Consider the following 25,473-nt stretch of genomic DNA (forward strand, 5'->3'; position numbering starts at 1 on the left):
AGGCATGCGCCACCATGCCCGGCTAATTTTTTGTATATGTATTTCTAGTTCGCCAATAATTTCTTTCTATTTTTAGTAGAGACGGGGTCTTGCTCTTGTCCAGGCTGGTTTTGAACTCCTGACCTCGAGCAATCCTCCCGCCTCGGCCTCCCGGAGCAACTTAAAACTTATGAATTGTTTATTTCTGGGATTTTCCATCTAATATTTTTGGACCTTGGTTGACTGCAGGTAACTGAAACCGTGGAAAGTGAAACTAAGGATAAGGGGGGTACTGCGGTATCTGTATCTACACAGTCCTGCGTTGCTTAACAACAGGGTTCTTAGAAATGCATCCTTGGGCAGTTTCATTGTGCAAACATCCTACAGGGTGCCTACACAGACCTAGATGGCACAGCCTACTACACACCTGGCCTATGGCCCCTAGGCTACAAACCTGGACAGCACGTTACTGTAATGAATACTGTAGGCAACTGTAACACAATGGTCAAACTATTTGTGTATCCATACATAGAAAAGGTATAGTGAAAACACTGCATTATAATCTTATAGGACCACTGTCATATATGTGGTCTGTTGTTGACCAAACATCCTTATATGGCGCACGGCTCTATCTATATTTCTATTGGTTCTGTTTCCTGACTATACAGGCTGGAAACAGGTGGATAAAGGTTTTATTTGTTGGTTTTGTTCCCTCACCATACCCTATCTCCAGTATGGGGCCCTGGCAAAGTGCAGCAGTTCACTTAAAAGTTCCTATTTCTATAAATTAAATAAAAACACAATTAAAATTTAATAGGTGCTAAAACTTAGTTTTGAAATTTTATTAAAAAAATATATTTGCAAACATATAAAATTTAGGATGAAAAATGCTCATTTTAAAACATGTAATAACTTAATATTTGCAAACATACACAGATGGTATAAAATCCATACCATTAAAAATGTTAATTATGCAGTATTGCGGTTACGGAACAAAAATTTTGCTGTAAGTCCAGAGTTTCTCACCCCCACATTTCAGGGAGCCAAGAATCTGGTACAATGAAAGTCATGAGAGCCACATGGTCAAAGCAGTAATACAGAATAAAAAACCATTTGGAACACATATTTAAAAAACATGTTTCTTAAGGAATCACACAGATAAAAGGGAAACACAATTTTGCATTTTCCCCTTTCCAAAGTGAATGATATTGCATCTTAGCATTTTAAATGAAGATGTCAACTACAAAACTGAGTGGAACATTGCACACATCTCTCCTGCTGAATCTGCTGAAAAACAGGCTCTTCTGACGCCCGGCCCACTCAGGGAAATGTTCTCAAGCACAGCGTTACAAAAGCCTAGTAGAAGTTGCTTGACATTGCTTAGATCTTAACGTTACAGACACTTGAAAACACAGGGTTCTACTGGTTCCAGAAGGTACGCTGAACACAGCTGAAGAAAACTGAAGGTAGGCAGGAAAGAAGCACGTGCTCTGCAGCCACTGTGCAGCAAGGACGCAGGACTCGGCCCTGTGATTCCTCCTTTCTCTTCACTCGCGTGGGCTGAGCCCACTCGTGACTGTGCCACCTCTCATTCTTCTCAGTTACAGTATGATGGCTGATTTTGTTTTTTAAGCAGTTAGGCACCTTCAATTTCATGTTGCATTATTAGTAATACAATGGCAGTTAGGCCTCTACTACCAAAATGAGAAAATTTCAAACTACATTCTTTGGGGGAGGAGAGTAATAAAGCTGCATGGTTTAAAAATATTTACCTAGTAATGGATTTGATAGGGTTAACACAGGCCAGAAAAAGAACAAATGTTTGACATGCAAAATCCAGCCAGACACATTCTAAACTAAGCCTGTGCATCCTCCTGTAGAGAAGGACCAGGTTGACTTGGGTTTTAACAAAACACCAGTCTCTGATGGCTAAACCTAAGCCTTCAAAGGCAGGCTGTGGACATTCCGCACACAGACGGCATGAAATGCTTCTCAAGGTGGAGGCCTTTGTAGGCCTCCACTCAGATGCTCAAAATAAACAGCATTTTGCTAAAAAAAAAAAAAAAAAGCTTCTCCCTACACTGACAGTCACTTGAGGAAGAGGAGCTTCTGCCTTTGAGGAACAGGCTGTCTGGGAGGTGTGAGAGTCCATTTGAAGACATCACATTAACTACAACAAGAGCAGCACCACCCACCGCTGACGCCCCAGGCACTCCTCTCTTCCAAGCTCTGAGCCTGCACTTGGACCCTGGGGGCAGGGGCAGGGGCAGGCACACAGATGGACAGGGTGGTTTCAATGCAGGCCTCCTGGGGTTCTGCAAAATCTAGCAAGAAGCGTCTCCATCTTGGTGTCCACTGTGATTCAACTATGGTTCCAGTAAAGACGCTGCAGCAATGTAAACATGCAACTAAACTAGCATGAGGTTCTGGATAGTAAGCCTGACCAAGGAATAAGGCAACTGAACTGTGACTTTTCGGCCAGGGTCAACCAATTGCAACCATCCAGGCTTGGCCTGGCTTCTCTATGGACTCATTTTGGCCCGAACTTACTGGCAATCATGACTGTGAACTTCTGGCTTCTGAATTTTAAGTAAATGCTTTGAATATATAAGTTTGGGAGTTGAAACAGGTTTACTCTTTTCAAGTCTCCACGACTTGGGCACTTAAAAGTTTACTCTCACACTAGGGAAGCCTTATCATAGATCCTCTTTACTATCATATTCATTCCTAGCATTAAAGGGTGAGCATTAACAGATTGGCCTACAGACCTTCTTTAGGATACTCTCTCTTAAACCTCTCATAATATTACACATACTCAAAAGCATCATTTAAGTTCAAATTTCCATTATAACAGAAATCCCTTGATTCATCATTTACCAAAGCCCACTGAGACTACACTAGGGGTGTGGTCAAATCTACTGGCACATCCATTTAAGAGAACCGTCACGTGGCTCCCTGGACACCATCTCCTAGTGTCAGTGACACTGTTTCTTACTATAACTTTCTATTTCCCATATTATGCACAAGCAATTCATTTTTGGTTGCTGAATTTACACACTATCTTTGAAAACAAACTATTCCTAATTGAGCATGAAAACTTAAAAGCTTCCCTGAATTCTGCACAATTCACACATAACTACGTAGACAGCAATAGAAGACACTTAATTGAGAAGCAGAAATGTTGTCCAGGAAGCATGTTTAGATTAACAAAAGCCAATCAAAGTATTCTTTATGCTAAAAAACTAAGACCAACTAAAACAAGTATATAATTCACAAATAATTTTCTAAAATTTCACCTAGAAAAAAAATCTATAGACTTATGATTGAGTTACCATTAAAGCTTAAATGATTGTTCCCGAGGAACCCTCACATCTGTCAGCATTATTCACAGCTAATCCTTATGCTAGCTGGTTGAGCCAGTTGGGTTTTTACCCCATCATTAAATAGTGCTCAGAAAAGTAAGCAGTGCATCTTAATTGGTTAAATACTACAAAATGACCTGTATTATAGAAAGAAAGACACTTTCATTCAAAGAATATCTTAAAATTACTATTGCTGAAATAAATCAAATCTACATTAAAATATTACTAAACACCATTACATGCCATAAAAGAATAAATACAAATCATGGCAGATCAATAGCAGCATAACAAAGCATCTTTACATATTTTCACACTTTGGGCTGGGAAAATACTCACAGCCTAGGAATACATTGGTAAAGTTCTGAATCTCATACTTTCTTTTCAACTCCATATTCTACAACAAAATAAGGGCAGTGTGAATAACAGCTCTCTTTTCTGCATGGCTTTAAAACTATTCTCGGTACACTCAAGGAATGGAACCAGGATGGTCTAGACAGATGGTTCACTGGTCCTTTTGTCTAAGTGTTAAGGAAAACAATCAACAATGACTTCTAACTGTGTTTAGACAGAAAAGGAAAATAAAGCTGTGCTTCACACACAAACATTTTCAAAATCACTGGAGAGTTTAACTTATAATGAAGATTTCATAAGATCTGGGTGTTACCAGCCCCAACCTTTGCTTCAAAGGTGCCATGCCTGCTCCCACACTAGAGCCTGCCAACACCCTATTCAAATGTTAGTGCTGCACTGGGAGCCCCTGTAAGGCAGGACTGGGGACACTTAAAAACAAAATGCTATTAAGAAATTTCAGAACTTTCAAGGCCCAAATGGGGCATTCATAAGAAATATACTTCAGTTGAACAAATTCCTAATTTACCAACTTAAACTCTGATCCTTAAAACTCTGATCTTCAAAAGCTACTTTGCAGAGTTGACTTCTCTGTTCAGAACTTAACTATCAGCCCAATGTCCAAGTTTCTAGGGGGAAGGGCCAGGGGACGGGGCATGGGCTGGGCTGAGCTGTGGCTGCAGTAAAGCTGGTGACTATTCCTCCCTAAGTCCTTGAAAGTGAAAGCAAGCTGAAAAGACTCCTTATTTCACATGCTTGCTTATAGCTGATGAAAACACTCACATAACTCAACACAATGATCTTTTCTTTTTTTGTCAAAACAAGGGTCTGCTGGTGATGCTTCACAGTGAAACCTCCATTATCACTGAGAATGTTACTTGGAAAGCATTCTTATGGAATGAGTCTCTTTCTCATAGGCTCGATTTCAGGATTCTCAAAACTCAACGTTCTGTTTAGAAATTTCCATGATGAGGCCTATTTGTTTTTGAGGTTGACACTCTCTGCCTTCAGATTTATTCTGCTCCAGTCATAGATTGTGGTTGTCTTTATTCTTGGTTAGAACCTGCAAGTAGACTTCATGAAGTGTACTGAGGAAGCTGGAATCATTCTAGAAGAGATGATAACAGTTAAGAACACAAAATGTTGCATTTACATTGGAACATAATTCCTTGATAATAGCTTATAAAAGTTATAAGTAATTTGTATGGCTAATGACCAATTACCCAAATAATCCCACCACCTAGAGACAGTAATTAATACACTGGAATTCACTCAGATGGTTCTCTATCAGGAAGGAGTACATGCTCAAGAAGAGAGAAACATTATTCCCAGGTAGTCTTTGGATTTACTTTATGAACTATTTAATAGGAAGAACTTACACAATTTGTTTTCTTTTATTAAAGACTGAAAAATCAAAGACTAAATTGATACCCTACATACCTTTATTAGATGTATTAATGTGTCCTGGAGCTGAGACTTGCTGAGAACAATGGAAGGCTGTCTCTGCTTTTCTGGTGTTCCAATAGTTAGAGGAGAAGGGGAGCTTGCTTTCCTCTCAAGGTCTGAGGACCTCGTGAATGTTTGCTGAAAAACACTTGGAGACAGCAGGACTGAAGACACCGTGGTGGTCGCTGTAGTAACCAGTGAGGGGCCTGCAACCTGACGGGGGACAACGGTCATCCTGCACCCAGGTGCAGAAGCCAGCAGCAGGCCCAGCACAGGCACCCTCTGATAAGAGGCATAAACGGTGTGAAGTGCAGCACAGAGTCAAGTGCTAACCATTTTGGGTTCAAGCAAACACTCAGTAGAAGCATTTGAACATTTTATACCTGATTATGAGGCTTGTTTGCTAAAGGATGAAGAGCCCATTTAAGAATGCCCTAGAATTACTATGGAAAGCAAAGTCTAACCACCACAGAAGGTGAATATGATATGATGAATACTAGCATAGAATACTCAGTAAGAACAATCCTATGTTCCTTTGTTCCTTCTCCACTCCCACTGCTTCACCTGTCTAGCCTTAAAAAAATAAATTAATTAGAAAAAGGAAAAAAAAAGAACAATCTTATGATAAATTAAAAAGGTAATTTTAATTTTTTGCGGGGGTTGGGGGAGGAGGGGAAATGAAGAGTACACAAGGGAACTTTCTGTGATGATGGAAATGTTACATATTGATTGAGTTGGTGGTTACCCAAGGGATACTGGGCATATATATATATCCACTGCACACGGCCCGGAAAAAATTTCTTAAAAATAAAGCTAGGCCAGGAGCGATGACTCACGCCTGTAATTCTAGCACTCTAGGAGGCCAAGGTGGAAGGATTACTCAAGGTCAGGAGTTTGAAACCAGCCTGAGCAAGAGCGAGACCCCATCCCTACTAAAAATAGAAAGAAATTAATTGGCCAACTAAAAACATATAGAAAAAATTAGCGGCATGGTGGCGCATGCCTGTAGTCCCAGCTACTCAGGAGGCTGAGGCAGGAGGATTGCTTGAGCCCAGGAGTTTGAGGTTGCTGTGAGCTAGGCTGATGCCACAGCACACTAGCCTGGGCAACAGAGTGAGCAACAGAGTGAGACTCTGTCGAGAAAGAAAGAAAGAAAGAAACGAAAAGAAAGAAAAGAAAAGAGAAAAGAAAAGAAAGAAAGAAAGAGAAAGCAAGCAAGAAAAGAAAAGAAGGAAAGAGAGAGAAAGCAAGCAAGCAAGCAAGCTAGCTAATATAGACCTCCTTCTCCCATTCAGATGGGCTTCTAGGCTAATTATAGCTAACACTATGAATATGGGTATAGTTCTGCTATGTGGGCCATTTAGCTCATTTTTTTTTGGTGCCAAACCAGGCTGAGAGGTCCTGCTGATCACCATGAGCAGGACAAACTACAGAAAAGACTGTTTAACAAGACCAGTCAGAAGGGGGCTTTAGGCTGAGATGGTGGCTCACGCCCGTAATCCTAGCACTCTGGGAGGACAAGGTGGGAGGATTACTTGAGATCAAGACCAATCTAAGCAAGAGAGACTTTGTCTCTATAAAAAATAGAAAAATTAGCTGGGTATGGTGGCGCATGCCTGTAGTCCCAGCTATTTGGGAGGTTGAGGCAGGAGGACCACTTGAGCCCAAGAGTTTGAGGTTGCTGTGAACTATGACGGTACTATTGTATTCTAGCCGGGTGACAGAGCGAGACTCTGTTTCAAAAAAGAAGCTGGCTTTAATTTAAATTCTAAGACTCAAGCATTTAAATAAAGGCTCAAAGGCACACAGGAATGTGACATTTAAGGAACTGAAAAAAGAGTGTGTATTTCAAGGTTGGTGGGTGATGGAGAGCAGGGACATGTAAAAAAAATGAGGCAAGGGAGGACAAACAAGGGACAGACTATGCAGGCCTGGGAGGTTTTGGTATCAGAGGAGTGGAAAATGAGAGGATTGTAGCAGAGTAGTGGCTCTACTCCCTGGGACACCATACATCTTCCCGGGCTTATAGAAATTAGGCTTGTCTATGGCCAAACCACCCTGAAAGTGCCCGATATCGTCTGATCTTGGAAAGTTAGCGGGATTGGGTCTCATCAGTACTTCGATGGGAGAAATCAGGCTGATACACTCTCGGCAGTCACCTACTCACAAACACCGAATGAGGGCCCAGCCTGTGACTCTGCCCTCTATACACACAGCCAGGGAAAACAGCCAGGGAAGACTTCCAGAGCGAGGGCAATGAACCCTGTCTGACAGGGCAGGAGAGCCCAGCCTGAGAGGGGCATCTAAGATGGGCCTCAGCTTGAAAGCTAAAATTTTTCACTAAGGTGACAACACTTTACTTCCAACAGAAGAACTTAAAAATACATAATGTGTTCTTCAAAAAAGGAGGTTCTTACCGGGATGGCAGTGGATAACACCTTAGGCTGGACAAATACTTCAGGATCCTGGTTTTGCTGCATAGACTGAAATGTTTAAAAAGAAAAGATGAGGCCGGGCGCTGTGGCTCACGCCTGTAATCCTAGCTCTTGGGAGGCCGAGGCGGGCGGATTGCTCAAGGTCAGGAGTTCAAAACCAGCCTGAGCAAGAGCGAGACCCCGTCTCTACTATAAATAGAAAGAAATTAATTGGCCAACTGATATATATATAAAAAATTAGCCGGGCATGGTGGCACATGCCTGTAGTCCCAGCTACCCGGGAGGCTGAGGCAGAAGGATCACTCGAGCCCAGGAGTTTGAGGTTGCTGTGAGCTAGGCTGACGCCACGGCACTCACTCTAGCCTGGGCAACAAAGTGAGACTCTGTCTCAAAAAAAAAAAAAAAAAAAAAAAAAAAGAAAAGATGAACAGATGTAGCAAGTTTCTACTAAGAAGATTTCCTAGTTACTGGTGAAAAATCTAGGTTAGCGATAGGGAATGGTTCTGACATGAATTAGTTCCTAGATTCCCGAGGGAAGAGGCTGACAGGAAATTGTGACAATGCAACCAGTGACCAACTACATAATGAAGACTCCTGGACTCCTCTCTTTAGCTCCCCTGGGCAAACGGGTGCCTTTTAATGTGCTTTAAAGGAAAAAGCTGAAACCTGTATCTCTTATAGAGCCAGGGATATCCCAGGCATATTTTTGCTGCTGGGTCTGTAGAGATGAGGGATCCAAGAAGTACTTGGAGGGATCCAAACTTGGTACTAAACAGCCTTCACACAGAGGCACCCTTCTACATGCTCAAGGCTGTCCTTATTTATTCACTGTCGAGAAAGAATTTCTTGCTATAGAGCAAATACATTAGGACTTAAGAAAGTCCCAGGTCCTAAAATTGGCCACAGCCAAGTAAAAAAAATTTCATGTATGTAAACATCCCCTGCAAGGAGGCAGGTGAGAATGGATGCTGTCCTAGAGGCCAGAATCTGGAGAGGGCCATGTTCCAGACTGCTGGTTACATTTCCAGAGCAACTGAGACAGTGGCAGCAGGCCCATTTCAGGGGTATGATACCTCTCTGTTGAACAGAATATTCTCTCTCCTTTTATACTGCAGAGAACCTCAGTAGAAATGACCCAAGAATGACAACATAATGATGTGACCAAGATATTAAGTTTTCTTTCTTTTGGTATAAGATTTCAAAGGAATGGAATAAAATAACCCATTAACTAAGAAATAATGCATAATAATTATGATGGGCTCTTCTATACAATATTATTTGGTAAAATATTAAGATTGAGGATTATCATTATTGTGTTGTTAAAGGGCATGAGACTAAAATCCTGAATGGCAACCAATACTGTTTTAGAGCAGCAGGTCTACCCCCTTTCAGTTCTGTGATTTTACACTAGTCACTAGAACCCTGAATTGATTTTCTCTTTTGTAAACTCAACAACCTTACGAATTGTGAGGGACAAACTCTTCTTTACCCTCTACATCCAGTCTACCACTAAGTCCCACGGATGAGACATCTCCCTGTCCACATTCCCAAATTCAAGGACCCTACCAGTTCAAACTCGGGTGACTGATCCTACTCCTGTCTTCTCCTTCCCAGCACATCACTCTTTGCTCAAAGCCCTTCTAAGACTTCCAGGGCTCTGAGAACAAAACTCAAACTCCTTAACACAATTTACAGTCTTCTTCATCTTCCAATACTGGCTCCTCCAACGTTCATCACACAATTTCTTAATCCAGCCACACTACATTTCTTTAAGTTCACTAAATGCCCGTTCATATCCAGGCCACTGTACATGCTATTCTCCTTGCCTCAAACACTTTTTCCACCTCTAGGAAAGGTCTGGTTAACTTCCACTGAGTTGCTGGATCTCAGCTGAAACGTCAGTTTCATTAGGAAGCTTTCTTTGACTTCACACCTCCAAATCTGGGATGTTCTAATAGCTCCCTAGGGTGCCTGGCACACAGGGCAGGCACTCAAAGAGAGTACTGAGGGAGCTGGGAAAGGAACTAAGCTTGGGATAGTTTGGATCTATGGTCCTGAGTCAAATGAGGACTCCTGGAATTGTCGGGCAAAAACAAAATAAACAAAAAAACCCTAAAATGACTACATATCCAGATAAGAAAATAAAATTTCTTAGATTTTATCAGGTGAAATAATTTTGGGAAGTGGAATTAAGCTACACCATTAACCAATTATTTAGTTGTTTGCTATAAGGAGGATTCTTGCCTCCCTTGGCTCCTAGCCCTGATAAACTTTAAAGAGATAACTCTTTTAAAATTATCTGTCTCATGTCAGTTAAGACCAAGGTCTTTGGTCTTTGTAGTTTCATCCCATCCAATGAAGTTACCCACCCCGCCCACTCCCACCCTCCCACCACTACCTGAAAGGGAGCAAGCACCATGTTGCTCAGGGAGGCTGAGGCCGCTGCTCTTGCTGCTGCTGTCTTACAGGGAGGCTCTATGAAGCTCTCAGGTGTGGCCAACTGGCCAGATGCTGAAGAAAAGCTGGGTACCACTGCACCTTTCCCAAGTGGCTGTGTCTGTATTTGGTCATGCTGTGGGGTCAACCTGAGTTTCTGGAGAAGATCAACACTTGGGAGGGATGTGCCAGCTGTGCTTGTCATGCTCAATGGGGCCCTGAAGGGGCTCTGGCTGGCAATCAGACTGGGGTGGCTTAGATCAGGGACTGGCTGGTTCAGGAGTGGAGACCTCTGTCTAGGTGTGGTCTTCACGGCTTGCATCATGGTGGTGTTTCGAGGTAAGCTGGGGGGAACCTGTGCAGCAGGAGCTTCACCTGGCAGAGTGGGACTGAGCACAGGGCTCAAAGGGATTGTGTAGCTTGGGGCATGCTTTTCACTAGTTTGTGTGATGGCGGCTGGAGTGATTAGCACCGGGGTGGTGACTTCAGCTTGGACTGAGTGGTGGGCAGCAGAAAGGACACCCAGGTTTTCTGATTGAGGGGCTCCACCTGTCTGCTCAAAGGGAAATGGTAGGAACGAGCTGGGCTCTTTCTGGGAGGCATCTCCTGGCAGCCTCTCCACTTCTTCTGAATCCAGACCTGCAACTGGCTGTTCCTTTGGCAAAGAGGTTCCAAATAACTCTTCCACAGTCAGATGTTTGTGTCCAGATGGAGCAGACTGAAAAACAAATTAAACCCCTCAGTGAAAGAAATCTCTTCCATATCAGTGCAACTAAACATTTTTTTCCATAGACCAAAGGAGTTTGCAGAAGCAAGGATGGATGAAGTCTGAAAATAAAAAATAGAAAAAACTGAAGATGTGCTAGGATTAAGGCCAAGGTACATCTAGTTTTCCCAAGTTTGTGGACGGAAATCTGCACTAGTAATAAAATTCAAATTTTTAGGGAATCTGGACAATAGTGTTAGAATTCATCTTTTTTTCTTGCGAAATGAATACAAGGTGAAGGGGAAATAACCTTATTATTGTGCCCAATTGCTCCATGTCAGTAACACATAGGGGATTGATATTAGATAACACAGAGTGACCAAATGCTAATCCACGACTCCTACCTTTATTTTCACTATTTTTTTTTTTTTTTTGAGACAGAGTCTAGCTTTGTTGCCCAGGCTAGAGTGAGTGCTGTGGCATCAGCTTAGCTCACAGCAACCTCAAACTCTTGGGCTCAAGCAATCCTACTGCCTCAGCCTCCTGAGTAGCTGGGACTACAGGCATGCGCCACCATGCTCGGCTAATTTTTTCTCTATATATATTAGTTGGTCAATTAGTTTCTTTCTATTTATAGTAGAGATGAGGTCTTGCTCTTGCTCAGGCTGGTTTCGAACTCCTGACATTGAGCAATCCACCCGCCTCGGCCTCCCAGAGTGCTAGGATTACAGGTGTGAGCCACCGTGCCTGGCCCAACTTAGGGTTTTATTCCTAAAATGTGTGAACTACTTAGTTGTCTCTCTCTCTCTATATATATATGTTTATGCTGAAAAAATTAATCCACTAATAATATGATTTTCAGGGCCTCAGAAAGACTATGGTCCTTACATCTGAAGTATAATAGTGATAGCACTACGGTATGATCACATTTCTAGAGGAAAACAAACTTAGTTTTTTCCAGGCAAATGTTTCATCCACTTAACAAGGAATTATTGAGTTTACCAGGTGCCAAACATTGTGCTGTGATCGTGAGGTGGGGAAAAGAGGCAAGGACAACTGGTGACAAGGGCTCCCCTAGGACAGAGCTGCAGGGTGCCATGGGTACCCAGAAAGAGGATGCTAAGCTGTGGAAGGGCTGAGTTGGCTGTGGAGCACAGGCATTCTGAGAGCTGCAAGTACTTCAGCAGGGCTGGGTCAGAGGTTTGGTAGGAGGAGGGGTGATGAAGGGAAGAGAGAAGCACTGGCCAGACTGCAGAGTGTCTGAGACACATTAAGGGATCTGGACTTTATCCATAGGGCAATGGGGACATGTTCAGGGAATGAGCCATTAAGCTTTGTATTTTAGGATGTGCACTTTGGTGGCCACAAAAAAGACTGATTAGATACCATGGTATCTGGGTACTGGGCGGTGGTACTTAGGCAGGCAAGCCCAGGAAAAGCCCCTAGAGGTTGAGAGAGGGGGGAAGCTTGAGGTCAACTGTGAACACATTTAAGGTCTCCTTGGGACATGTGGAACTCAAGGGTACTGATTTGGAGGTTATTAAAACACAAAAACGGTAACACCAGTCAAGGGAGTAATTCCCTCAGGAGACTGCAGGGACAAAGCAGTGCCGTGCCAAGCACCAAGAGGCGGGCGTCTGGAGAAGCGCTGCCGCTGCCCTGCTGCTTTCTCGCCGGACAGCCGGCCTCTCAGCTCCTCCGTAAACCAGGGAGGCCGGGGGAGGCCGAAATGTGCAGAACCAGCATATAGTTGGTGCTTACTTAATGTTAGCACTCACAGCGACAACAGTAGAAAGCAAGTTCCTCCCAGGCAGGGATTGTCTTTCTCACCTATTCTCTCATCCTTGCTTCCTTTCTCCTGGGCTTGCCTACCCACGCAACGGCACCACCACCCAGTACCACAGAGCCAGCGAGTACACAGAAGAGGCTCAACACTCTCTGCCAAAGATCTCCCAGAGGGGAAAGGTTAGCTTGAGGAGAGAGGGAGCTTACTGGCAGCATACCCTTAAGGCATGGGCATAGGGGACCCTTGTCAAGGAGGGACTCACCGTCAGATAGCAGGGAGAGGTGGCTAACACCAATGAGGATGCAGGGAAATCTGCATTTAAGGGAAGTTAAGAGAATGCCATTTTGTAGTTTCTCACTGGTGTGAGGATGGTGTTGTCTGCTGGGCGAAAGGCAACAGGGGATCTGGGAAGGATGCAGTTGGTGCAAAATAACTGTTGTGGAGGAAGAGGCAGAAAACTCCTCCCAATGTAAAAAATCATAGCTTCATACCAAGCCATTTTATCTTAGAAAACATTCAACAAAAGGAATTCTATTAATATTAAAAAGCTAACATAATATGTCTTGGGAAGTTAATATGACAAGAGGCCTTTGTTTAAGTGAGGAAATGCTCAAATGGCAAATATGGGCCCCCACTAATCATGCCATAGAAAGACTCATAAGACTATCTTGTCATAACACTCTTTAGCACTTTAAAGGATTTTCCAGATTCAGAATCTCACTTCAAATAAGGCAGCATGAACACCTAGTTATAAACTGTGGATATAAAAAAAAGATACTAAATATTTTACATGGTTTAATTTCCTCACATTTTCACTTCTGAAAAAACTAAAGTTTAGGGTCTGAAATCAAAGATGCCTAGGTTCAATTCTCAGCTGTTAATGGGAAATTTACATAATCTATTTGTTTCCTCATCTGAAAAATAGGGACAATTGTGGCAATTATCTCATAGAGCTGTTGTGGAAATTAAATTCTTGCTATAATATATGGTGCCCAACATGCATTCAATAAATTGAAATTCACTATTATTATCACATAACAACATATAGTATTAATAGCAATCATGATAAATCTGTTTGGATACTTTTTAATAAGCACCAAATAATGTGCTGGGATATTAAAAATGTATCAAATCCTTCTGGAATACCATATCCTCATAATGCGAAGCAACCACCACCACAAGAACACCTGATGGGATAACCAAGGCTGTGCTATTATGTCATTCCCTAATGCAAGGGATCTTCGAGGGCACGTCTGTTGAAAACTCCCTGGTAACATTTCAAACCCACTCAACGTAAGTCAAAATGGTAATGAATTCTCCCTTGAGACAGACTTCTCTGTGCAGGCCACGTATCTGTACTCAAGTGCATGGGTCCCACTTTCCATGCTCAACACTGTGACTTACTCACTTTTGGATTCCTGGCATCATTAAATGTCTACTGATAGAACAGAGATAATCCATCTCCCTCATTTTAAAAAATGTGCTAAAATATACATAAAATTTACCATTTTCAACATATTTAAGTGTAAAATTCAGTGGAATTCAGTACATTCATGATGTTGCATAACCATTACTACTACCTATTTCTAGAACTTTTTCATCATTGCAAACAGAAACTCTGTAACCATTAAGTAACTTCCCATCTCTCTTCCCTTCCCCAAAAGTCCCTGGTAACCTCGTTTTACTTTCTGTTTTTATGAATTTGCCAATTCTAGTTACCTCATACAAGTGAATCATACAACATTTTTCTTTTTGTGACTGGCTTATTTCACTTAGCATAATGCTTTCAAGGTTCATCCATGTTGTAACATGTATCAGAATTTCATTCCTGTTATGGCTGAATAATATTCCACCATATGTATATATCATATCTTTATCCATTCATCTACTGATGGACACTCAGGTTGAGCTGTTCCCACCTTTCGCCTAGTACAAATAGTGCTGCTATGAATATTCTTGTAAAAGTATCTGTCTGAATCCCTGCCTGCGATATTTTTGGGTATATACCCAGGAGTGGAATTGTTGGTCATACGGCAATTCTGTTTAACTTTTACAGCTCACTGCAGCCTTGATCTCCTGGGTTCAAGCAATCCTCTCACCTCAGCCTCTCAAGTAGCAAGGACTACAGGCACATGCAACCATGCCTGGCTAATTGTTTTACAATTTTGTGTAGAGATGGGGTCTCATCACATTGCCCAAGTTGGTTTCAAACTCCTGGTCTCAGGTGATACCGCCTTGGCCTCCCAAAGTGCTGTGATTATAGGTGTGAGCCACTGTGCTCCTGCCTGGAGTCAGATTTATAATGCTTTGCTTAGATCAAGTGTTAGTCTGTCAATCAGTCAGCAACAGCACATGGTGCAAGACAAAATTCTAATATACTGGATGAGGTTTTACATAGTTTCTTACTCAACCCACAGTTCTTGGTTAGAGCTTTTTCTGTTTGGATTTACTAGTTATTGTACTGGGCACACTATTAGGCAACCATTATTCTTTCTTTTTTTATTTCAGCATATTATGGGGGTACAAATGTTAAGGTTACGTATATTGCCCATGTCTCCCTTCCCTCCTCAAGTCAGAGCTTCAAGCGTGACCATACCCCGAACATTGCACATCTCAAGCATTATGTTTGTATATACCCATCCCTTCATCCCCCCTCCTACCCGCCTGACACCTGATAAATGTTATTCCTATATGTCCACTTATGCGTTGATCTGTTAATACCAATTTGCTGGTGAGTACATGTGGTGCTTGTTTTTCTTGTATTCTTGTATTGTGAAGTATTCTTGTGATACTTCACTTAGTAGAATGGGTTCCAGCTCTATCCAGGAAAATACAAGAAGTGTTACATCACCATTGTTTCTTAAAGGTGAATAGTACTCCATGGTATACATATACCACATTTTATTAATCCACTCATGTATTGATGGGCACCTGGGTTGTTTCCACAACTTCGCAATTGTGAATTGTGCTGCTATAAACATTCGAGTGCAGGTGTCCCTTTTGTAGAGTGTCATTTGATCTTTTGGGTAGATGCCCAGTAGTGGAATTGCTGGATCAAATGGTAGATCTACTTGTATTGCTTTAAGGTATCTCCATATTGCTTTCCACAGAGGCTGAACCAGTTTGCAGTCCCACCAGCAGTGTAGGAGTGTTACTATCTCTCTGCATCCACACCAACATTTATTGTTTGGGGACTTTTTGATAAAGGCCATTCTTACTGGAGATCAGTGATTATCTCATTGCAGTTTTGATTTGCATTTCACTGATGACAAGAGATGTTGAGCATTTTTTCACATGTTTGTTGGCCATTATTCAGGCAGCCATTATTCTTGATCACAGGAAGAAAAAAAAAACACAACACACTAGGGAAATAGTCCCAAAAGAAGTTTAATAAGTAAATTATGAAACTGAAATGGAATTCAGTACTATTAAGGCTTGACAGCATTATCTGCTCCTCAGCACTAGATGGCAATGTTACTAAACAAATGTAGTATCTGTATGTAGGGGCTGATTATAAATTTGAGCAAATTTTAGTCAATGGCTCTGACAATATTCAGATCTCAATATTTTACAAAATTTTGTCATTATGGCCTAAAAAAAGAATGTAGTTTTAACACTTCTGGCTGATAAACCATATCTGAAGGAAGCTACAAACCTTGTCTCTCTAACATATATTTTTAAAAATTAAATTCATAATAAAATCTTTGTAAGAGAACGACATTTAATATGTTTGATCTTCAGAAACCTAAATCCAGATACAGTAAAAATGGAGCATGGGAATGTAATACATAAAATCTGGCTTAAGTTAATTATCATCTAAATACCTAAAAACACTGGATACATTGCTGATGGGAATGTAAAATGGTATAGCTTCTCTGGAAAATAGGCGGTTTCTTATTCAACTAAAATATGCAATTACCAAATCACCCAACATTTGTACTCTTAGGCATTTATCTCAGAGAAATGAAAATTTATGTTCACACAAAAACCTATACACAGATGTTCACAGAAGTTTATTCATACTAGCCAAAACTAAAAACAACCTAGATGTTCATAGACAATGGTCAAAAATAGTTACAGTTAAACAAATTTTGTTACTTCCCTATCATGTAATAGTACTCAGCAATAAAAGTAAACAACTTGATACATGTAACAACTTCAATAATCTCCAGGAATTATGCTGAGTAAAGACAATCTCAAAAGGTTATATATTACATGATCCCATTTATATAGCAGTCCTGAAATGACATTATAAAACTGGAAAATAGGTTAGTGGCTGCCAGAGGGTAGGGGTGGGAGGAAGCAGAGAGGGTAAGACAGAGAAGTTGGTATGATCATAAAAGTGCAACACAAAGGATACTTGTGGAGATAGAAATACTCTGCATCTTGACTGTGGTGGTTGGATACACAAAGCTACACATGAGATAAAACTGCATAGAACTGAATACACACACACACACACACAAAAACTGAAGAAATCTGAATAAGATGTATGGATTGTATAAATATCCCATCAATATCCCGGTTATATTATACTGTATTTTGTAAGATGTTATCAAAAGGGAAATGGGTACATGGGATATTTCTGTATTATTTCTTATAATTGCATATAAATCTATAATTAACTCAAAACAAAAAGTTTTATTAAAAAACTATAAGTTTTACTTGGTATCTATTCCTTTATCAGACCATCAATTATAAAGAGAACTAATTAATTCAACAAATATTTACAATACTAGGATGCTAAGGATACAGTAATGAACAAGGCAGATAAAACTGCCTGCCCCAGGGAGCTTATATTTCGTTGTCCAGGAGACAATGAATAAAGAAGAAAAACAGAAACTATGTTAGCTGGTTAGATGTCAGTGAGAAAATAAAGCACACAAGGAGGATGGGGGGAGGGTAGTTATTTTAAATAGGGTAGTCAGAGAAGGCCTGACCTATGTGGAGGACATCTGAGATGTAAAGGAGGAAAAGGAGCAAGCCACATCTTCAAGGAAAGTACTGTTGGCCAAGGAAACATCAAGTTCAAGGGCCTGTCCTGAGGCAGGAGCATGTCTGGCACATGAGAGTCAATGAAGCTGGAGCCAAATAGGCAAGGCAGAGCCCCTGGTTAGAGGGGCCGGGCCAGGTCAGGTAGGGACCGATGGGCCACCACCACAATCTTGGCTTTTGAGTGAGATGGGACACCCCTGGAAGGGTTTAAACTGAGGAATGTCACCATCTGACATGTTTTGCCAAGATTACTCTGGCTGCTGGATTAAGAATAGGTGAGGGCAGTGGGCAAAAGATAGGAGATCAGATAGGAGGCTACTGCAAAATCCAATGAAAGATAGTTACATGGATCAAGGGAAGTAACCTGGGAAGATAGATGTCATCATGTTGCTGCACATCTGGACCTTGACAAATAAGTGCCAAATCAAACTCGCACCACATTAAAACCCTACAAAATGTTAGTCTTTGTTTTGTTACTTTGGACAAAGCAAAGGCTTTAGGTTGTACAAACCTTATCTTGTGACCCGGAGGGCGTCTCTTCTAGTGTCTCAGTGCTTCCCAGATTGGAGAGCTGAGTGCTTGGCTGTAACCCAGGGCTGGAGATATTTGAGTCACCCATCTGATTCTTAAAAAAATTAAAAGAAAATGTATCATGTGAAAGAAGTTTGCTGTCTATTATTTGGCTGACAAAACAGCATTTAGGGTTATCAGAAATGCTATTTTTTAAAAAATAAGCAAAAAATCCCCCCAAATGCTTGCTTTGGGGTCTCAAGTAAATAACTGATACAATAAAACTTCTAGAAAGCTAAGCCCCCAATTTTAGGAAACAGCATTAGCCACAATTGTTACGTAACAGTTACATTACTCCAATAAAACCCCTTGCGCTATCCAGCTGTCACACCCTCCCTCCATTCCTGGTGACCAAGTCTGTTCTCTCTCATTATAGTGTTGTCCTTTCAAAAATGTCATATGAATGGAATATAAGTAGAATGCTGGCTCCTTTCACTTAGCATAATGTCTTCGGGATTCATCCAAACTGCTGCAAGCCATCATTCCTTTATATTGCAGAGTAGTATTCCATTATATGAATACATTACCATTTATTTAACCATTCACCTGTAGAAGTACATTCGTGTTATTTTAAAAGTTTCATTTCTTTAGGGTAAATACCTAGGAGTGGTATTTCTGGGTCACATGTAAATATATTTTCCTTCTAAAAGTTTTATATTTTACATTTAGGTCTATGATCCATTTTGAGTTGATTTTTGTATAAGATGTTAGTTAGGTTGAGGTGGCTTTTTTTTTTTTATATGGATATCCAATTGTTCCAACAACAACACCTGTAATCCTAGCATTCTGGGAAGCTGAGGCGGGAGGATCGCTTGAGGTCAGGAGTTTGAGACCAGCCTCAGTAAGAGTGAGACCCGTCTCTACTAAAAATAGAAAAAAAAATTAACCTGTAGTCCCAGCTACTCGGGAGGCTGAGGCAGGAGGATCACCTGAGTCCAGGAGTTTGAGCTTGCTGCGAGCTAGGCTGATGCTACAGCACTCTAGCCTAGGCGACAAATGATCACTAGATGAACATGGAATTATGGACTTTTGGAAACTTAAGTTGTATTTGAGCTATCTGATCCAGTATCTGGTGAGCATTATCCATGCCAAAACCGACACCAAAAATAGTTTAGAAAATTCAAGAGATCACATTTTTAAAAAAGCAGCCATAATGCCAGGCTCATTAAAAAGAAAAAAAAGTAGCTCCAAACTTCAGTCCAGAGACAGATTAATTTTAATGTTATACTATAAAGATATGTGCTTAAGCACAGGTGTAGGTATTCAAATATTAAATGAATAACATGCATTTTTCCTATTCAAATGACTTAATCCTTATATTATTTCAGAATATCATTTACTCAGTGTTGCCCATTTGAATAGCAGTGAAATAGTGTGTGAAAACCTATGAAATATCTTAATCTTCTAACATGCTTTTGTTTGTGCAATATTATTATCAAACAGTATCAATTTCATTATGCTTGGGGAATGTTTGGAATTGAATTATACTAAATAGAAACTCGAAACATTGTTCATCAGCTGGTTTGCAGGTAGTGGATTATCAGACCTTATTAACATTAGTGTCACTAAAGTTGGTATACAACCCCTCTCTGCTAAATTTGACTAGCAAAAAAACAAAAGCTCCACCTATTTTCAGTTTTCAAAAACAGAAAGAACACCTTAAAAAATAAATATCAATGACTTAACCAAATCCCCAAAGGTTTCATTTTAATCTAACTATAGACAACATTTTATTTATTCCATATTGTGGAAGAATTTTCTGTACAACAAAAATTATGCTATCCATATTCTTTACTTTTGCAATATTTATATAACTAGAAATCAGTCACAGTTTTTAGACTGCTCACTTGACCCCAGAGTTCCTTTAAAGCTTTGTATATAAAAATAAGGCCTGCCTTCCTGCTTTTCTTTTGTGGCTATTTGTTTCTCAGCCAAGGAATAAGCTAGGCCAATCCATGGAGTATTTGTCTGCATTAGTGTGCAGTACCTAAAGTTTCTGTATCACATGGCATCATGCTCCAGTCATTATTTGGGATGAGTGACAGAGCCCTGGACTTATTAGTCATCTATAAGAACACTGAAAGGCCTCTACAAACAGAACAACGTGTCTATGTAGATAACTCAGATGTCAGTAAGGGCATAAGAAGGGATTTTTGGAATATAAGGAAACTTTTAAATTCACAAAATGATCCTTAAAATTTATTCTCAGTTTCCTAAGAATTAATGAATTTGGCTGGGTGCGGTGGCTCACGCCTGTAATCCTAGCACTCTGGGAGGCGGAGGCGGGAGGATCGCTCAAGGTCAGGAGTTCAGGAGTTCGAAACCAGCCTGAGTGAGACCCCATCTCTATTAAAAATAGAAAGAAATTAATTGACCAACTAAAAATATATATACAAAAAATTAGCCGGGCATGGTGGCACATGCCTATAGTCCCAGCTACTCAGGAGGGTGAGGCAGTAGGATCGCTGAGCCCCGGAGATTGAGATTGCTGTGAGCTAGGCTGATGCCACAGCACTCACTCTAACCTGGGCAACAAAGTGAGACTCTGTCTCAAAAAAAACAAAAACAAAAAAACCCAAAGAATTAATGAATTTGTTACAGAGATGATTGCTTTCCCTATATTTAACTTTGATAGATCCATACATTCCTACTGATTCTCTTTGAGACACTGAGGAATCTGGTACAATCTGAAACTTCTCATGGGCTCTAATATACAATTCTCTACCCAGTAGGTAGAGCTTCCTTTGGTGGTTGAATACAGATGGTTTATTGTAGTTTATGGTAAATATGCCTCTTTTAGTTAGAAGAAATTACCTTCCAGAACAACTTTTTCCAAAGTTTGTTCCCTGAACTCCAGATTCTTGAGAAGTTGAAGGGTCGTATGTAAAAAATGGTCCTATAGTCAAAACAATCTGGGAACTGATGTTATTGTTTTATTTATTGTGGTACCTCTCAGTCTTGGGCACTGTAAAGTCCCAAGAGGATGAGGGGAGGAGGAGTCATGCTAACATTTCCTCAATTCATTTGACAAACTTGAAGCTTTTTTCAAGGTTCATCTATTAAAAACTTAGAAGCTAGTGTTATAGCAGAACTGTTTTGGAAAAAGGTCTTAGTGCTTTTCACATTATGTTTCTTGACATTTTGGTGAGGTATGGATGAAACAGAAAGGAAAGCATTTAGCCCAATGTTTAATGGAGAGTTAAGATGGCAATTATAACTCTGCTGAAACAACGTGCAGCACTAGAAAGCTTTAGTCTCACTCTAATGATGTGTGGAGCTTTGAGGTGCCAAGTAAAAAGCCAGGACAGTTCCACAGCCACAAAATTTGAAGACACTGTCATGAAATGTCCACTGCTTGGCACATTGTGGACAGTTTATAAGCATGTGTTGAATAAATTAACTAATGCACCACAATTGCCATTTTATTCAACTTTTGGGGGAAAATATTATCAGTTAGCTTAAAAACTAAAATGCAAAACAGATGAAAAAGAAAACAATGAATTTCAGAAAAGCCTCTTATTTGCATAAAACTCCAAAAGATGCTTAAGGAAGGTTACATACCTACCACCATACCTCACACCATAAATGTACCTGTTAGTATTATGTGGTATAAATTATCAGAATATTTTCCAAAGGCTACATAAATTCCTAAAACCACTGAGCATCCAAGCCACTGCAGGGGTAAAGAGGCATGAAGCTTTTCCAGAACTACCTGATGTTGGCTAACTTCAGCACTCTAAGACCATTTTCTCCTATACTAACTTTACAAGAACAGAAAAAGAGCACTGTAAAATTTCCTGCCAAAAAAAGCGCTCTGAAGTAAGCAGAGTTCTTTCCTTATGTTTTAGTGTGAACTAAATGAAAATTTAAAGGCTCATAACCCCTCCCCACTAGCTGACTGAATGGACCCCTTTGTGGCCAAAGGAATATCCTAAAACTAAATTATCTGCCAGGGAGAGGGAGGTCAGACATGCCACATCATGCCCCCTGCACCCTTCTTGGAGACATCCTTTATAACTCATTAACAGGCCTAAGAGTATGCAAGACAAACCTGCAGGTCCTCAATTTATACAACAAATCTATGTCTGATGGCTGGTCTCTGATTAACAGACCTCATTATCTTAAAACATTCCAAGCCTTTAGACCAGGCATCCTTAAACTACCGCCCGAGGGCCACATGCGGCCCACCAGGTGCCACCGCTGCCTGTCCTGCTTAGCAGTTGACTCATCCTGGGCCCACAGTGTACATGTGTGAAATGTGCATTGCGCTCTCCAACGGTCTGAGGGACAGTGAACTGGCCCACTATTTAAAAAGTTTGAGGAACCCTGCTTTAGACAAAGCTTCATGTCTTTAACCAATTATAAGCCAAAGAATTTTTTTTTTTTGGCTTTTTTCCATTGACACTTTATTGTTTTGGACATTTTTGAATGCTGTGGATTGGACCGTGCTTTTTATTTCCTTGCTGGGTTTTTTTTTTTTTGAGACGAGTCTCGCTTTGTTGCCTAGGCTAGAGTGAGTGCCATGGTGTCAGCCTAGATCACAGCAACCTCAAACTCCTGGGCTCAAGCAATCCTGCTGCCTCAGCCTCCCATGTAGCTGGGACTACAGGCATGTACCACTGCGCCCGGCTAATTTTTTCTGTATATTAGTTGGCCAATTAATTTCTTTCTATTTATAGTAGAGATGGGTCTCTCTCTTGCTCAGGCTGGTTTTGAACTCCTGACTTTGAGCAATCCACCCGCCTCAGCCTCCCAGAGTGCTAGGATTACAGGTGTGAGCCACTGCGATCAGCCCGTGCTGGGTTTTTAATCTATTTTTTTCCTTCTTCATCCCTCTCTGGCCACTATGGAATTCTAATTTGAACCACGTTTGGGTTCAAGCCACCTCTGTATTACATACCAGGTAAGCGATCGTGTGCCTCCCCAGGTCCCACAGTGTTGGCGTGCTGCCCCGGGGGACCCTCCCCTTCACCTGACCTTCTGGGACCCCCCAGGCTGGGTCAGGGTGGTGGGTCCCCTCCCCATGCCCCCTGTGGCCCCGTTCCTCCCGCCAAGGTCCAGCTTGGGTGGTGTGCGCTACGTGTGGTGGGGAGTGACCACTGGGCCCGCCACCCCCACCCCCACCCGGGCTTGTGGGTCTGGCTCCTTTTGTCTGCTGGGAGCCAGCTCCACAGTTGCAGCAGCATAGTGAACAGCTGGCCAAGGCACTCCAGCCTTCCAAGGTGCATTAAGCACTGGGTGTGAAGTTACCTTCCCCGCAGGCTGCCCTGATCCAGTAGCTTGCCCTGCCCCCCACGTCCTGGGGCTTGTTTCCCTCTCCCTCTGGCCAACCTCTCTGCACAGTCTCTGCACTAGCGTGGCCCGGCTGCCCCCCATTCTTGCCTGGGATAACCTCCAAAGAATCTTAAAACCCACCTATAACCTATTAGCCCCGCACTTAGAGATGGCCCACGTTTTTGGGCCAAACCAATGTATGTCTCCCGTGTATTGATTTATGACTTTACCTGTAACCCCTGTCTCCCTGAAAGGTATAAAACCAAACTGTAACCCCGCCACAGCGAGTCCACTTGTCCAAGGCTTCTTGGGCATGGCTTCAAGTCATGGTCCTCAAATTTGGCTCAGGGTAAATCTCTTTAAAATCGTTTTACACAGTTTGGCTTTTTTTTTCCCTGTTGACATCAGGCTTAAAATTGTAAGACATTCTTTCTTTTTTTTTTTTTTTTTTTTGGCCTAAGCTAGAGTGCCATGGCGTCAGCCTAGTTTACAGCAATCTCAAACTCCTGGGCTCAAGTGATCCTCTGCCTCAGCCTCCCGAGTAGTAGGTGGGACCACAAGCATGTGCCACCATGCCCAGCTAATTTTTTCTCTATATTTTTAGTTGTTCATCTAATTTCTTTCTATTTTTTTTTTAATAGACATAGGGTCTCATTTTTGTTCCGGCTTGTTTCGAACTCCTGAGCTCAAATGATTCACCCGCCTGGGCCTCCCAGAGTGCTAGGATTACAGGCGTGAGCCACTGTGCCTGGCCAGACATACTTTCTTTTGAACTAATTATCTCTGCTGGCCCTAAAGGTGTCTTCCCTAGTCCACAGCTTCCTGCAGGTCTCCTCCGCCCCTTTTGGTTTTCCCGCGTCAGCACCCAGAGAGCCTCACCCTCTCGTATTCATCCTTGGCTCTGCTCAGCATCTCCAGGATGTCGATGGGCCTGTGATCGCTGCAGCCGTTAGCCTGGCTGGGACTCTGTTTATCCCGAGCAGCTTGCTGGGATCTCCGTGTCTCCTCTTCTACCACACTAGAGGAGGAGAACCAGGTTTTAGAAAGGCCTCTTTAGACACAATCTGACCCAAACCTCTTTTGGTGTCCATTTTCCAAGGATACACTAAGAATGTCACATGATGACATTGTCCTTGCAATATGTTAACACTGAGCCTCAGTTACCTCATTTTAGGAATATATGACCCATTTACCATCTCACTCACAACAGTGCCAATCAACATATTTCACCGTTTTTTTGAGACAGAGTCTCACTTTGTTGCCCAGGCTAGAGTGAGTGCCATGGCATCAGCCTAGCTCACAGCAACCTCAAACTCCTGGGCTCAAGCGATCCTACTGCCTCAGCCTCCCGAGTTGCTGGGACTACAGGCATGCGCCACCATGCTCGGCTAATTTTTTCTCTATATATTAGTTGGCCAATTAATTTCTATTTATAGTAGAGACGGGGTCTCGCTCTTGCTTAGGCTGGTTTCGAACTCCTGACCTCGAGCAATCCGCCCACCTCAGCCTCCCAGAGTGTTAGGTTTACAGGCGTGAGCCACCACGCCTGGCCTATATTTCACTTTAGAAGGAAAAAAAATATTTTCTCTTATAGTTGGTCTAAGTAGGTTCATTAAAAACTCTATTAAAGTATCTCCTTTATTCCTAGAATTATCTCAAAATCAAACTAATTGGTAAATTTGAAAATGGACAATACACCAGAATCAAGGATCAGAGAAAATTAGAAAAAAAAAAAAAAAAGAAAATGGACAATGCCACCAAGACACAGGAAGGCTGAACAACCCACTGTGGAAAATGTATATTGACACTGGGCTGGCAAGGAGAAATATTAGCTTTTTGAAAATAGAGGAAGTTAATGACAGCACTACAAGCAAACAAAAGGTTTCCATTATTTTTCCTCTAAAAATCACTAAGTGCAAGCTCAGGGTGGTCATGGGAATGCTTTTTATTTTGATTGGTGCTACTTAAGCTAATTCTTCATTTGAAAATTGATAAAGCAAGAAAAGAATGCCACTGATAGGGCTGAGATTTTCAAATTTATCTGTAGGCTTTCATTTTTAAAGAATATCTCCTCTCTACTATATAGAAAGATTTGAAGCAATTAGAGCAAAATATTAGAAATGGAAAGCTGGATGA

The 25,473-nt window shown here is 41.5% G+C and overlaps 1 protein-coding gene across 1 annotated transcript in view; it reads right to left on the reverse strand.

Moving 5' to 3' along the window:
• Positions 1–788: 788 nt before the first annotated feature.
• The window catches only part of DCP1A (decapping mRNA 1A), a 57,475-nt gene continuing 32,790 nt past the window's right edge, over positions 789–25,473 (reverse strand). Inside the window, exons 5-10 of the mRNA XM_020280378.2 lie at positions 24,217–24,355; positions 18,005–18,118; positions 9,969–10,724; positions 7,553–7,618; positions 5,130–5,348; positions 789–4,797 (exon numbers count right to left, since the gene is read on the reverse strand). Of these exons, the coding sequence (XP_020135967.2) occupies positions 4,717–4,797; positions 5,130–5,348; positions 7,553–7,618; positions 9,969–10,724; positions 18,005–18,118; positions 24,217–24,355 (1,375 nt within the window). The 3' untranslated portion in view covers positions 789–4,716. The remainder of the gene's footprint in view (positions 4,798–5,129; positions 5,349–7,552; positions 7,619–9,968; positions 10,725–18,004; positions 18,119–24,216; positions 24,356–25,473) is intronic.

The sequence above is a fragment of the Microcebus murinus genome, chromosome 1 (genome assembly GCF_040939455.1).
Source record: "Microcebus murinus isolate Inina chromosome 1, M.murinus_Inina_mat1.0, whole genome shotgun sequence".
In the NCBI taxonomy this organism is placed as follows: Eukaryota; Metazoa; Chordata; class Mammalia; order Primates; family Cheirogaleidae; genus Microcebus; species Microcebus murinus.